At 46.0% G+C, this 15,399-nt stretch overlaps 1 protein-coding gene across 2 annotated transcripts; it reads left to right on the top strand.

Moving 5' to 3' along the window:
* Positions 1-201: 201 nt before the first annotated feature.
* On the top strand, positions 202-14,936 carry LOC119363848. Of its 2 annotated transcripts, none has more exons than XM_037629222.1 (4): positions 202-386; positions 1,261-1,316; positions 1,416-1,490; positions 12,590-14,936. In XM_037629222.1, the coding sequence occupies exon 4, from the start codon at positions 12,626-12,628 to the stop codon at positions 14,735-14,737; it is 2,112 nt and encodes a 703-aa protein (XP_037485119.1). In that variant the 5' UTR covers positions 202-386; positions 1,261-1,316; positions 1,416-1,490; positions 12,590-12,625; the 3' UTR covers positions 14,738-14,936. The 2 variants fall into 2 exon arrangements, with proteins under 2 accessions (XP_037485119.1, XP_037485111.1); XM_037629214.1 differs by lacking the exon at positions 202-386 and adding an exon at positions 984-1,198.
* Positions 14,937-15,399: the final 463 nt, after the last annotated feature.

Raw genomic sequence — 15,399 nt, 5'->3', positions numbered from 1 at the left:
ATAGGTGTAGTACATTTTAATGGGCTGAAGTACTGCACCGTGGGCGGCCCGGCCATGGGCCAGCGAAAAAAGCACAAAAGCGCGTGGGATCGAGAACTACGAACAGTGACCAGCCCTGTGGAAGGAACGAGTCAAAAGAGAGACAAGAAAAGCACCGTAGCTTGTACTACCTTGCCCGTCTTGCAAGCAACGCACAAATTATCTCGCTGGTTTACCCCATCTTCCCCCTGCAAGAACAGAATAATGGAACCCCAGCTAGCTGCTATCACTTCCCCTCGCTCTCTCACTGTCATGTTTCGCAAGAAAGCAATTTGATATCCCTCCCATGGAAGCATCTCATCATCATGGAGCATCTGCTTTAAACTAGCCGACGAGTGTTATATATGGTACGTATGCCCCAATCTCTTGGACCAATTTAAATACTAGCACACAGCCATCCGTATGAGTACGAGATCTCTTTGTTGTCTTGCTCTGACGTGCTCTCTGTGATCGACGAGAGTTGCGTCGCTCTTGGTCGTGAACTGCCAACCCAGATACAACAATTTAGGTTCAGTGATGTGCACTTCGAACTGATATGCAATTTTAAGGTAGTTTGAACTTACCTGTAATTTGAAATCGTCCTGCTGCGATCATCTCAGAACGCTGCCGCTGCAACAGCCGGACATTTCCGTTCTTTATTACTTGGGATATTGAAAATGCTTTGACTTATTCGAAAAATAAGCTTTGACCAAACTTTCGATCGGCATAATGTATCTTTTTGTGAACTAAACTTTCGTAACAATTTGTAGTATTTGACATGGTATATGAGATCAATGATGTGGCCGTCCGTAAGATTAGCAAAGTATTGTGCTGGCGCAAGTGCGTTCTGAGCTTCGCCTGTGCTGCAAAAGTGCGTTATGTACTCGGTAGGCACGACGCCGGACGGCCAATGGAGGCAAAACTGTTCCAGCCGTCGCGCTGTGTCCAGCCGCGCCGCCCCGGCCGATGCCCCCCTCCCTACCTCCCCTGCTTCTCCCTGATTGCGGCTAGCAAAGACTGCCTCCCCGCTGTTCAGTGTCCCCGTCGGACATCCTGCAACGGCCGATCTCGGGGTTGTTTCCCATGGCCGGGACTGCGGCCAGAGCTAGTTCCCTCATACACTATGGCTGAGTCGACGTTTGCCCGTTAGGTGTTCGATGTTTTGCCTCCACGGGACTGAGTACGTATATACGTATCCATCGCCGGTTTCCACCTTGGTTACTGACTTGTTCTAATTTGCAGGTCATATTTTCGCTCCTTCGAGGCTTGAGCTTTCACCAAACATCATCCTGCTCCTGGTGAGTGTTCCTATCGACCGAACCTTCTGCCGGTTTTACACATGATGAACAGGTAAAAGTAGTGTCTAAATAAGTTACTCTGTTGTGTGAATATGGCAGGTGTGCCATCACGTACAGAGAGGAAATCATCTAAGTCGAAGTCTTGTCTTCAGCACTTTAACTGACTTTATCAAGGTACTGATTTCCCTCTTATGCTTGCTTTCCCAATGTCTTTGTTTGAAAACAGGGTCAAAGATCAGGACCTCTTAACCCACCATAGATGAAACCCTCGCATCTTGTATGATAACATGGCTTTATGATGCTAGCGCTACAAAGAAGATTTTAAATATGTATGCTTGGTGTAGATATCCCAACCTATCTAGATCTTCCACCTCATATCCATTCTTGCCAATTTCATTGCATTGGATTCGGTTGTTGCTTGTTAATTTCTTCTAGGCTATAATAAAAATAAGGGATGCGCCTAATGTAGTGTGATAGGCTACAACGTTTTCGTTCATCTTTACATTTTCAGTCTTCCGTGGAAACTGAGTACGACCTAAAAGACGGCCAGGTGGTGGCAAATAAAAATTGACAGTTCCAAAAATTCGAGATGATGGGGGCCAATTGTGTCATGCAATACGTTAATATTGATAAGAGGGGCCAAATTGCTACGTTAACATATTCTCTCAGAATATAACAGGTAAAAAGGTATAAACTTGATGGATGGGCAAAACCTTGCCCCCCACCAGTCCCTCTCTTTCCACCACTGCAAAGAAATGTAGTGCAGTGCTTTTAGTCCATTTGCTTATTCATTTTGTCAGTTCTTAATGACTATCTCCTTCATTGTGAATCTGTTTCACGTTCTGTCTACAACATTGTAGGCGATATGATGAGCTAAAGAAAACAAGACCTATGTTGTATGTGTTTTGGCTATATGACAATAAATTTGCTACTTGTGTGTAAACTGCACGAGGTTGGGAAATAAGTTTTACCTAGGTGGCTGCATACTAGTCTTTTTTGCAATAAAGAACTGCATATTAGCGGCTAGCCTCCTCTAGTTGCTTGCTCTCAACTCTATATTTCTAGGTAGCAACTCTATTACTTGATGTCAGCTATAAATTACTTGTATGGACAACTGCTAGCAGAAGAACTGCATTAATGCAGTGTTTACTTCTAGGCACTCACTAATTTATCATGAGAAATTGAGAAGGATTTTAGTCCCTATTTTGACGGGGTAGATTATGATGGTGTAGATTAATCGTACAGAGATATTAGTGTTATGTAACAAAACTTTCCTTCTATCCTACTTACATAGTTCAAAAAGGCGCTAGGAGTTAATTGTGCGTTTTGCCACCATCTTCCGCTTTTCTGATCAAAGCGCATGCTTATGCGCAATTATGCGCAGATTAAGCGCAGTTATGCGCTGGGCGTTTTGCTATCGCCTAGAGCCTAGGCGCACTTAAGCGCTTGCTTAGGCACGCCTTTTTTGACTACGCCTACTTATAAAGATTACAGTTGATGGTCATCCCTTCACTTCCAGTGTTCCATCTCGTCCTCTCGGCCCTGACAAGTGGGGCTGTATAAACACGAGTAGGAGCAGCAAGCTAGCAGCCAAGCATTAAACTGTGCTCACTATTAGGAAATATGCAACTTGTATTTCCCGGGGGCAAGGGCCAGTATATATATACAATGTACAGGTGGTAAATATGCAGAAAGCCCCATGTACTACAGAGAAACTATACAGGCTACATGGAAACATAGTATAACTCTAAAACCCTCACTCAAACTCAGGGTGGATCCACAACACTGAGTTTTGAGAGATAAAATCCATGCTTTACTCTAATCTGGGCCTTCGTAAAGAAATCCTCCAACTATAACTCAGAAGGAACATAATGTAGAGTAACCTGATCCTGCACACCTAGGTGCACAAAAGAAGCTTCAACACCAATATGTTTGGTGACCTCGTGCTTCACAGGGTCGCGCGCAATATTGATAGCACGTGTATTATCCGACAAGAGGGGAGTAGGTGTAGTAAAAGAAACACCAAACTCCCGAAGTAACCATCATAACCAAGACACCTCTACCATCAAAAGAGCCATAGCTCGCAACTTAGGCTCTGCCTCGAATGATAAACTGCAGTTTGTTTCTTCGTCTTCCAGGCAATGAGAGAAGTACCAAGAAAAACACAGTAAGCAGAAAGTGAACGACGATCCAGGGGATCACTAGCCCACATAGCACCCGAACAGGCCTGAAGTTGTAACAAACTGGGGCAGGGAAAGGGTAGACTATGAGAGTGCGTGTCACGAAGATACCATAGAACGCGAAGGAGGTGACCGTAGTGAACTGAAGTGTGAGCAGAGACAAAATGACTGAAAATATGAGTAAAATTGGAGATATCCGGACAAGTGACGACTAGATAGACAAGACTCTTAACAAGATGAGACAATGCGTCGGATCAGACAAGAGATCACCGTCAGAAGCACATAGGTGAGCATTGAGCTTCATGTGAGTCTTAGCAGTACAATCATCAGTAAGAGCAGCACGAGCAAGAAGATCCTGGATATACTTCTCTTGGAAATAAAGAAGGCATCAGAGGTAGAAGAAACCTCAGTCCCAAGAAAATAGAGAAGAGGATCAAGATCAGGCATGAGAAACTGCTCACTAAGACGTGCCTTCACAAAGGCAAGATACTTAGAGTCGTCGCCAGTGATGATCATGCCATCGACATATAGAAGAAGAGTTCGACCATGAACTAAAAGGTGGGAAAAAAGCGCAAGATCATGAGCACTACTGAAAAACTAGCCGCAGTCTCCACTGAGGAGAAATGCTCAAACCAGGCACGGGGAGCTTGCTTAAGATCGTGGTCGAGCAGTGAGAAGTGCACCGAAAGTGTACTTCGAGCGAAGGGGAGGCTCCCGTAAAACCTAGGGCAGAGGTTCTAGAGAGAGTAACGAAGACGACATACCATACCAATACCTAGGGGGTGGCCGCATGTTGACCTCCTCACGCAACTCACCATTAAGAAAGGCAATCTTGACATCAATCCGAAAGACAAACAAGTGGCAAATAGAAGCCACAGAGAGTGTGTGAACAATGGTCATGTGGGCCACATGAGCAAATGTCTCATCTTAGTCTTGCTAAAAGCCACGGGCCACAAGACGAGCTTCGTAGCACTCAAGAGAACCATCCGATCAAGTCTTAACCTTGTAGATCCACTTACAAATGATGGGGCGAACACAGGGAGGAAGAGAAATAATATCCCATAGGTTGATGCACTCAAGAGCAACAATTTCCTCTACCATTCGGAATGAACAATATGATCACAATAAGAACTGGACTTTCAGAAGCATTGCCAGAATAACCTTAACGGCCAATGGCAGGGTGAGCACGAAATAAGTAGACTGAGAAGAGGAAGATGGCTCATCAATAGACTCATCCATATCAAGTGGACGATGAGTATAATGGTGAGGAAAGGGGGGAAGATTAAGAGGGGGAACCACGAGGAGGGGAAATCACTGGAAATGAGGGTGCAAAACCATGTGACATATGAGGGGAGGAAACTGCAGGAGATGGCGACGTCAGATCTGCAACAGTCGGATGAGCAGGAGTAGTGGGATGAGTAGATAAGGGCTCAACATAGTGATAGGTGTCTCGGGAAAAGTGAGGAAACAAATATCCTCCACTGAAGAGGTCGAGGAAGATGGACACAAGAAAGGACGCGACTAATCAAAAGTCACATCTCGAGACTCGACGACCCACAGAATCCCAACAACAATAGCCCTTATGCTCATCACTGTAACCTAAGAAGACACATTCAACCGATTCAACGGTCAGTTTGGTGCGATCACGTGGGACAAGAAGAAGTAGTGAACACAACCAAACATGCGAAGAGCTGAATAGTCAGGAGAATCATCAAAAAGATGCTCAAAGGGAATGCCACCCTGTAGAGCAGAGGATGGCTGAATGTCGATGACATAGATGGAAGTGAAAACAACCTAAGCCCATAATTAGGCGGAAGAGAGGCGGTGCTCATCAACGCACGAGCTGTCTCAAGGTGAACAATGCTTGCGCTAGTCACACCATTCTGCACGGAAGACACGGATAGGTGTGGAAAATTGTGTAAGAATCATGACATCAAACTTCTTATAGATAGATAAGGCCTCATGACGAGAAGACTTAAGGTATATCCAGGTGTTTCGAGAGAAATCATCTATAAAGACAATATAGTAGTTATGATTCCCTTTTGAGGAAAAGGGAGTTATACCCCAAACATCATAGTGAACAAGATTGGAAGGATGATGAGACACAATCTAGCTTTGAGTATAAAGTAACTAAACTTGTATACCAAGCCGACAACCCTGATAGTCTAAAAACACCATTGGAGACGAATCCAAGAAGACCATGTCGAACTAAGGATGAGAGACGAGAGTTACATAAGTGACCAAGATGATGATGCCACTGTTGTAAAGAGCCGGTAGACGAGGCAACAAAGGCTATAGACTAGCGACGGTGCCGGTGGAGGGAAGGTGAAACCATTCAAGCGTTGGAGCCCTTGGGAGTCATGACCCCAGGGGCCAACACCAAGTAGAGCACCAGTGTGGCGAACCTGAAAAAAAAAACAAGAGTCAAAATTAAGAATTGCCCTACAACTAGAGTCAACAATTCTGACGGCCAGAAATGAGACGCATGGTAAGTTAAGGAACATGAGCAACATCAGGAACATGAAAAGACGAAGTGCTAAGAATGCCTCAGCCATTGACCGGGGGAGCTACCATCAACAGTAAGAACATGAATAGAAGAATCATGAGGTCGAATAGAGGACTTAGTGGATGACTCATGAGTCATGTGAAAAGATGCCCCAGTATCAATAATCGGCGGAGATGTATGTGCTTGTGTACGAGGTGGTTTCTCAATGCTAGAAGAGTCGGTAGTAGAACCAGAAGACCTATAGATGGAGAACCAAAATACGCGGCTAGCAGGCATCAAAGTCGCGTAATCTCTTGCTCACTCAGGGGCTCAACTGAATAGGTCGACGAGATGCACCCGACAATGGAGAACTAGAGGAAATAAGCAGGTCACGAAGTCGCGCAATCTCCTGCTTAGTGAAGGACACAGTTGAAGTAGTCGATGTAGCAGCACCGAGAGAGGAGCGTCGATCACCACCTGTGGAAGCCACTAGAGGAGGCGGTGTAGCATGCCCAATATTTTCTGCAAAAGTTGGAGGAGAGGAGGTCACATGCGGACAAGAACCAAGTGGTCAAGGGAAGGCGTGTGTGCGAGGCCAAGGCGTAGTCAATGGAGCGATAGGCACCAACACTTTTGGTGGAAATTGTGAGAGGGGTCGGTGTAGAGTGACAATCACCATGTGTAGAGGTTGCGGAGTCACTGAAGAGCGACCACCATGGCCTGCAGAAGGCATCAGAGGAACGACACCACGGTGGATGAGCACCAAGCAACTTATATTTCCTTGGGCCAAGGGTCGGTACATATATATACAGTGTACATGTGGTAAATATGCAAAAAGCTCCTTGTACCACAGGGAAACTATACATGCTACGTGGAAACATAAAGGCAACTACAATGCGGATCACCAAAATAGACACACCAAACATCCACACATGCGTTCAGACGCGTCCGTAGACACTGATAGGGAGCTAGCCATCCAACCCTATACACCAAATGTCCTCCCCTATTTTTTCTATGACCGGAGCACTCAAATAATTATAGAAGTATCATAATTTGTCCATAAATAGCATGCAAATATTCTCATACAATAGTTCAAATATAAATGTTACAGTCCAAACATGAAGTTTTAAATAAAATAGTTCAAATTTGAATTCAACTTAGTCCGACATATGTTCTAGTTGTCACCTTGAAGCACCCACGGATACTCAATCAGATCAATCATTCTGAAGCTGCTCATGAGTTCCTCGATGCTGAATCTGTTGATGCATTTGGATGAAATCCCGAATGTTGCCGGATTTTGTGGTGGAAGTTGGACAGGATCACCCATGTGCTCAAAATCCAGACCGGTATGAATCGCCTCACCCTCATCCTCGACAATCATGTTGTGCATGATCACATAAGCTGCCATCACCTCCCATAACGTTTACTGAAAAGGCTTTGGCCCCGCTTTATATATAAAGCCACACGGCCAAACCGATACAAGGTGATGAGGAAAACATCTACAAAGCAGATCAAAGACAAAACAAGAATACAAGAGCACCCACACCTCACCAGGAAACACCGAGGCTACTAACTAGAAGAGACACCGCGCCTCCATGAGAAACCATCAGACATCGATGCAACACACCCACCAAGAAGTCGCTGGAGATGCCCCCCTGCCATCTCGCTCCGGTCTGTGGAGCGCCGATCCTGCCTGCACACAATGAGGATCGAGCGCAATGGCAACGACGCCATTGTAAAAGATAGGACACCGCCGGGGCTGCCCCTAGTTAGAGCCCATGGAGCCTCAAGATAGGATCCGAGCTCGCCCGCCGATGACGATGAAATGTGACCAAAGGGTAACTGAGCTCCACGACAACGCCCCCAAGAGGGTGACGACGCAATGCGCCGCCGCCGTCGAGACCGAAGAGGTGGTCAAGGGTTTTCACCCGGAGCCCTAGTGCAGGGAGAGAGACCACGATGACGCCCCCAAGAGGGACACGACACCCGCGGGTGCCAATGCCGCCGGCGCCGAAGCATGGAGCTTTCGCTCGGAGACTCTTCCGCACCACCCCGAGGTGCCATGGTCACCAGGATACCGCCACCAAAACAAGCCTCCACACCACGATCTGGGAGATACCGCTGCCGAAGCACCGCCACCGCCAGGTTCCCCGCCGCCTCGCCCCTCGTTACCCACACAACCAAAGAGAGATGCCACCACCACCGCAGCGCCACTCGCCGAAGAGCCGACCGTGCAGTCCACCTTCCAGGGTTGTTGCCCCGGCATCCCCGATCTCGAAGCCTCCAACCCCAGCCAAGCCGTCGGACACCACCCGCTGGAGATACATGTGAAAAGGCATCGCGTTTCGCCCCTGGACAACCTTGTTCCGGTGAGAATCAGCAGATCAGGCGTGGAACAGGCCACGCTGACCATCCCAGTCGAGACCCTCTTGGATCAGGACGGGGAGCTCCTCGCGCCGCTCCCCCTCGACAACAACACACGATCGTTGCCCCTAGACCTCAAATCAGCACTGCATGGGCTGGATCTGGCAGGTCCTGGCCAGCCCACCCCTGGGCTGGGAAGGGGTGGCCGCAGCACCCCAGCGCGAGTCACCGCGCAATAGAAGCATGCTCACCATAGGGATGGGAGTCACCAGTTCGCCCGCCAGCGGCGCATTTCTGGATCCCATATTTTTGCAGGTCCTCAAAACAACTACAAAACGGGCTCGGAGCACTCCAAATGCCCTCTCCACATCCTTTCTAGTTCCTCCTTGTGTTTGGCAAAGTAAGATCTTTTCTTTGGCTCAGAGATGGTCTTGACGAAGGTCGCCCATGGAGGACAGATACCATCACAAAGATAGTAGCCATGTTGTAGTCATGACCATTGATGGTATATAGTTGCACAGAGGAGCTTGTCTCGCAGTCAACCTAGCATACAATGGAGACCGTTGCAGAACGTTGATATCATTGTGTCTCCCAGGCATGCCAAATGCAGAGGTCTTGTGATGCAACTACTTCAAGAATGTTGGTGGGCTTTTTACAGGGACCCTAATATTGCCTGTGTTTGAGCATATGGGCAGTTCTTCCATTTCCAGTGCATGCAATCCCTGGATCTCTGGATTGCATGCACTGGAAATGGAAGATGCATTGAGAGGTCTTGTGATGCAACACACTTTGCCACATCTGAAAGTAACGGCAGAAAAAGGATTCGATGCATATTCGTTGAAGTAGTCGTCAATGAGCGTTAAATGGCTCTGTGCCCGATTCCGGTTCAGCACTCAATGTCTCTTGACTGATCGCTTGTAATTCAGATCATGTTCCTCCGCACATCGCGCATCTGCAAGAACCGCCTCTGTCATCATTGTTTCATCCTCATATTCGTCCTCATCTGACGATGACGAATCCATGAAGTTCCCGCACAAGTACTCCATGCCCGAATCCATCGTTTTTGCTTCAAAGTTAAGGACAAAAAACCTAATTTTTTTTGGCTAAGGCACTTGGCCAAGCACTTGCCAGGCGTGGTGCCTGCCATTGACAACATTCTACAGGGCGGAGGGTACCTGGGTGGTGGCCATATTAGGGGTGGATCTCGCCGGCATTAGCAGAGTGGGCCTTGGGCCCTGGTATAGCGGCGGAGGTCCGGAAAGGCTTGTTCGGGCGGCCGGGGTGGCACAGTGGTGGCGACCGGGAGGGAGTGGATTCAGAGAAGGGAGGAGGACGGAGTGAGGAAAATAGGGGGTTCGAATGGTGTTTTTGGGTGGGCCAGGTGTGTCGGAGGCCTACGTGATGGAGGTTCGGACGCCCACAAACCTCCCCCAACTTTGCAATCGGTTTATGAGATTTTGGACGCCTAGATGCGTCCGTGGACGTTTGAGGCACGACGTTGGATGCCAAAAAACATCCTGACACCGCGTTTCGGGCATTAAGGAGTGGTTTGGTGCACGACATTGGAGTTTCCTAATATAACTCTTAACACTCACAATCCCTTGCCTCCTTCCTATTGCCGCCTGCCCCTCATGACCTCCCACAGTTCACTTCCTAGTTCCTCCTGCCGCCTACCCTCCCCCAGGCCCCATCCTCCTACTGTGTTTGTTCAAATGGCCTCCATCCCCTTCAGCTGGGATTCCAAATTCAAATGGCTATGCTAATCTTGAAGTGCCACCGCTCTCGTTGGAACCGTTGCTTTCATAGGAAACTTGTGTTGTCTGTGAACAATGGGTGATCACCTTTTAAGCATGGCAGATTCTTACAAATAAGTTTTTTTAGACTTAATATAGTTTTAGACTCGCCTTTACCTGGATAGGAGTGCTGACAACATAGAGAAGTACAAGGTGGCACAGAAGGCCGCAAAGCGGTTGTGAGTGAAGCAAGAGGTCGGCCGTACGAGGACCTCTACCAGCGATTAGACACGAAGGAAGGCGAAAGGGACATCTATAAGATGGCCAAGATCCGAGAGAGGAAGATGAGAGATGTTGACCAAGTCAAATGCATCAAGGATGGAGCATACCAACTCTTGGTGAAGGACGAGGAGATTAAGCATAGATGGCGGGAGTACTTCGACAAGCTGTTCAATGGGGAGAATGAGAGCTCTACCATTGAACTGGACGACTCCTTTGATGATACCAGCATGCGTTTCATGCAGCAAATCCAGGAGTCTGAGGTCAAAGATGATTTAAAAAGGATGAAAGGAGGCAAAGCAATGGGCCCTGATTGTATCCCCATTGTGGTGTGGAGAGGCCCCGGAGACATAGTGATAGTACGGCTAACTAAGCTTTTCAACCTCATTTTTCAGGCAAACAAGATGCTAGAAGAATGGAGACGGAGTATACTAGTACCAATCTTTAAGAACAAGGGGGATGTTCTGAGTTGTACTAATTATCGTGGAATTAAGCTGATGAGAAAGCTATGGGAGAGAGTCATTGAGCACCGCTTAAGAAGAATGACAAGCATGACCAAAAATCAGTTTGGTTTCATGCCTGGGAGGTCGACCATGGAAGCCATTTTCTTGGCACGACAACTTATGGAGAGATACAAGGAGCAACAGAAGGACCTACATATGGTGTTCATTGACTTGGAGAAGGCCTGCGATAAGATACCGCAGAACGTCATGTAGTGGGCCTTGGAGAAACACAAAGTCCCAGCAAAGTACATTACCCTCATCAAGGACATGTACGATAATGTTGTGACAAGTGTTTGAACAAGTGATGGCAACAGTGATGACTTTCCGATTAAAATAGGACTGTACATAGAGTCAGCTTTGAGCCCTTATCTCTTTGCTTTGGTGATGGATGAGGTCATAAGGGATATACAAGGAGATATCCTATGGTGTATGCTCTTTGCGGTGCTAGTCGATGATAGTCGGAAGGGGGACGGGGGTTAATAGGCAGTTAGAGCTATGGAGACAAACCTTGGAATCGAAAGGTTTTAGACTTAGTAGAACTAAAACCGAGTACATGAGGTGCGGTTTCAGTACTACTAGGCATGAGGAGGAGGTTAGCCTTGATGGGCAGGTGGTGCCTGAGAAGGAGACCTCTCGATATTTGGGGTCAATGCTGCAGAAGGATGGGGATATTGATGAAGATGTCAACCATCGAATCAAAGTCAGATGGATGAATTGGCACCAAGCTTCTGGCGTTCTCCGTGACAAGAGAGTGCCACAAAAGCTAAAAGGCGGGATCTATAGAACGGAGATTCAACCTCGATGTTGTATGGCGCTGAGTGTTGCCCAACTAAAAGGCGACATGTTCAACAGTTAGATGTGACGGAGATGCGCATATTCAGATTGATGTGTGGCCACACAAGGAAGGATCGGGTTCGGAATGATGATATACGAGATAGATTTGGGTGGCACCGATTGAAGAGAAGCTTGTCCAACATCGTCTGAGATGGTTTGGGCATATTCACCGTAGGCCTCCAGAAGCTCCAGTGCATAGCGGACGGGTAAAGCGTGCTGAGAATGTCAAGAAAGGTCAGGGTAGAACGAACTTGACATGGGAGTAGTCCGTAATGAGAGATCTGAAGGACTGGAGTATCACCAAAGAACTAGCCATGAACAAGGGTGCGTGGAACCTTGCTATCCATGTGCCAGAACCATGAGTTGGTTGCGAGATTCTTATGGGTTTGTTGGAGTGCAGCTTTAAACAGCATAATATATATGACCTGCTGCTAAAAGAATATAGCTAGAGGTTTCTTGCAAGTATGCTTTCTATACTAAATATGTTAAGTATCAACGAAGTACTGAATTTTACTTATTATTATGTAATAATACGAGGGATGTGGATGTGGCCTGCACAGTTAACCGCAGGCAAGGACACATTATGTACGCCGAGAATGTAGTATCGAAGGCGTGGCATGGGCTAGGTCAAACCTTGGTCACGCAAGAAAACATACATAACTAAATCAGGCCCATGTTCAAAAAATATGATATTGATCCATAGCAAAGCAAGGGCATTATTAAGCTACTACATTTACATTTTCAATCATCGATGTGAGATTCGTAAAATACTACTTTATCGTGTTATTTTCCTCACAATTGCATAGATCGTGGGTAGTTTTGCAAGTTGCTTTTAAATCGTCCATAACTCTTTAAAAATCATATTCCTCACATATTTTTATTGCTGGATCAACAGGAGATCATAGAGACATAAACATCCATTATCAACATCATGCAATTGTCAATCATATTGGTGCAGCTATGGAATGAGTGGGAAATCAGGTTACTTGTGCTTCTCAGTTATACACTGCAACTATTCCTCTTCTTCACAGGGGGGCTTAGGCGACGAAGCAGTAATACATTGCTAAGATTCTCTATTTGGTTGGCTTATTTGGGGGCAGACATGATTGCATTTTATACTCTTGGTCAGATCTCTCGACTTGGAGATTCTATCAATAGTAGGGATCCGTTTACAGGGACATTGTCTTTGGCATTCTTTTGGGCACCTTTCCTCCTTGTTCATCTTGGCGGACAAGACACTATTACTGCCTTTTCATCTGAGGATAACAATTTGTGGCTAAGGCATTTTCTGAATCTTTTGGTTGAAGTCAGCCTTGCATTATATGTCTTTTGGAAATCAATGGGGAACAGCAATCAGCTTTTAATTCCAGCCATGTTTGTGTTCGTTTCTGGAATAGTTAAGTACGGGGAGAGGATTTGGGCTCTCAAGTATGGGAGTAAGGATGACCTTAATAGCACCACTAGTAACTATGAAAATAATCAATTGCCACTACTAAGTGTTGAGCAAGATAGATACTGTGACATTGTTTGCTATGCTCTCCATACGGCACGCTATATTCGAGGATTCCTTGCAGGGCGTGCAACTTTTCAGATGGGGCATGAAATTCAGTTTACATTAGTAGAATATTTTGGAAGATTTGCAGAGCATGGGGCAAAACTTAAGATCATTGAGATGGAGCTTGCTATTATATATGATGACCTCTACACCAAGGCTGTTCTGTTTAGGACATGGACAGGTAGCATTTTTCGCTGTGTTGTACATATCTCTGCAGTGGTTGCTTTTGTGCTCTTCTACGCAGACAGGAAAGAAAGCTATAGCAGAGTGGATATTGCAATAACATATGCATTACTCATTGGTAGCATTTTTATGGAACTTGTTTCAATTCTTATGGCAATGGTATCACCATGGGCATGGGCATTCTTGAAAGCACGGAATTTTCACTGTCTTACCAATTTGTTCTGGTCTATCTTCAACATTGTTCAGCCGGAGAAGAGGCTGTGGTGGTCAGATTCCATGGGGCAATATAACCTTCTGCGCTCCATATTCTGTATTGAATCACCAACCATTGGCATGATCAGAAATATCATAAATTCTGTTGGTTGGGCTAAGGTTTGGAAGCACTTACGACACACCAAGGATGTCAAAGCTAAGCATAAGGTCATGGAATGTGTGGTGCAGTGGTTGGACAAGCAGGATCGTTTCAATGATTTAGCAAAAGGGATGAGGCCTAGACTTAGCACAGAACTGGAATTGATACTGCGAGGACCTTTTGAGCATGCCATACTCCAACTACATTTGTTTACAGATTATCATATAAGGGGTCTACTTGATGAGGAGGGATCACGTCTACACGACAAAGGAGGTAGATCACATCTTGCGAGCATATGTGAGGAAATATCAAATTACATGATCTATCTTCTTGTTGTAAACCCTTCCATGTTGCCGGTCAGTACCACTGCAGAAGATACACTTGCATTGTTCCCAGAGAAAATATTCTCTACCGGCAGGGGTGGAGTCAGAGATGTGCCGTGCCTTGTGCTGGATAGACTCAAGCTATTTGTCCTCCAGATTTGTAATTACTTTGTGAAGGAGTCTTCAACAGATACTAGGACAGTATCCCCGGCAGCCCTAGGCCTGGATCTTCCCCTGTCTACCAGCCAGAAACATATCCGAGAAGTGCTACATAAGGATTGGACGGCTGCTGGAGAAATTGAAGGCAAAATACTGTTGGGTGCCCGAGCTTTATTGGACTTTCCAGAGTCTGAATTGACCATCGATGAATTATTGGTGGAGATCAAAGAAATATGGATAAGGCTGCTTGTTTATGCAGCAGGCAAGTCACACGCAGAGGCACATGCGCAACAGATGAGCAGAGGAGGAGGGGAGCTGCTCACGTTTGTTTGGTTACTCATGGCCGCCCACTATGAGCTCGGTGATGTTGCTCGCAGGCTCGACCTTGTTACATCCTCATCTGGTGCTGCAGAGGGAGATCGACTTTTCGCCTTCATCTTTCCGTCTTATGAACAACCTACACCCATGTAGGTCTTGCATTGCAGGCTCAGATATTTTTCATATTTCATCAATGTGCAAACTGTGCGTAGTTGAATCCTGTATGTTCTGCTTTTTTTTTCTGATAAAGAGCGCTCTTTATTGACTCATGGTGTCGCAACAAATGTATAAGAACATAGCGAACACATGCGGCATCGTGTACACACTGAGTTGTTACTATTACAGCTGAAGAAACGATAGTTCAATACGACAGAAAGCTAAAAAAGTCCCATCTTTTGGATGCCTGGCCATCCAGAAGATCTAGTCTCAGGTGCGTCTTGCTTCTGAGATAACTGCTTTGCAGTACGGCTGTACTTCCTCCGTAAACTAATATAAGTGTTTAGATCACTATTTTAATTATCTAAACGCTCTTATATTAGTTTTCAGAGGGAGTATGAAATAACTGCTGTGCAGTGGGGCGGTATGATCAAGGAAATGATCCAAGATTAGTACGTGTGATTTATTCATCTAATAATTTTTTGAAAGAAATTTATATTAATCTTTCCTTGGCTTTGCTGCCGGTCAGTGAACCATCAGTATTTCCCCTTTTTTGTCCTTGTGGGATTTCTTCAGTATACGAAGTCTGTTGGCATTAACATTCAGTGAAAGAAGTAGGATCGGTTCTGCACTCTGTGTTGGCTGCATTGTAAAATACT

This window comes from Triticum dicoccoides, chromosome 1A (assembly GCF_002162155.2).
Source record: "Triticum dicoccoides isolate Atlit2015 ecotype Zavitan chromosome 1A, WEW_v2.0, whole genome shotgun sequence".
Taxonomy (NCBI): Eukaryota; Viridiplantae; Streptophyta; class Magnoliopsida; order Poales; family Poaceae; genus Triticum; species Triticum dicoccoides.
The sequence above is the reverse complement of the archived record's forward strand: the minus strand, read 5'-3'. Positions and strand labels throughout refer to the sequence as shown.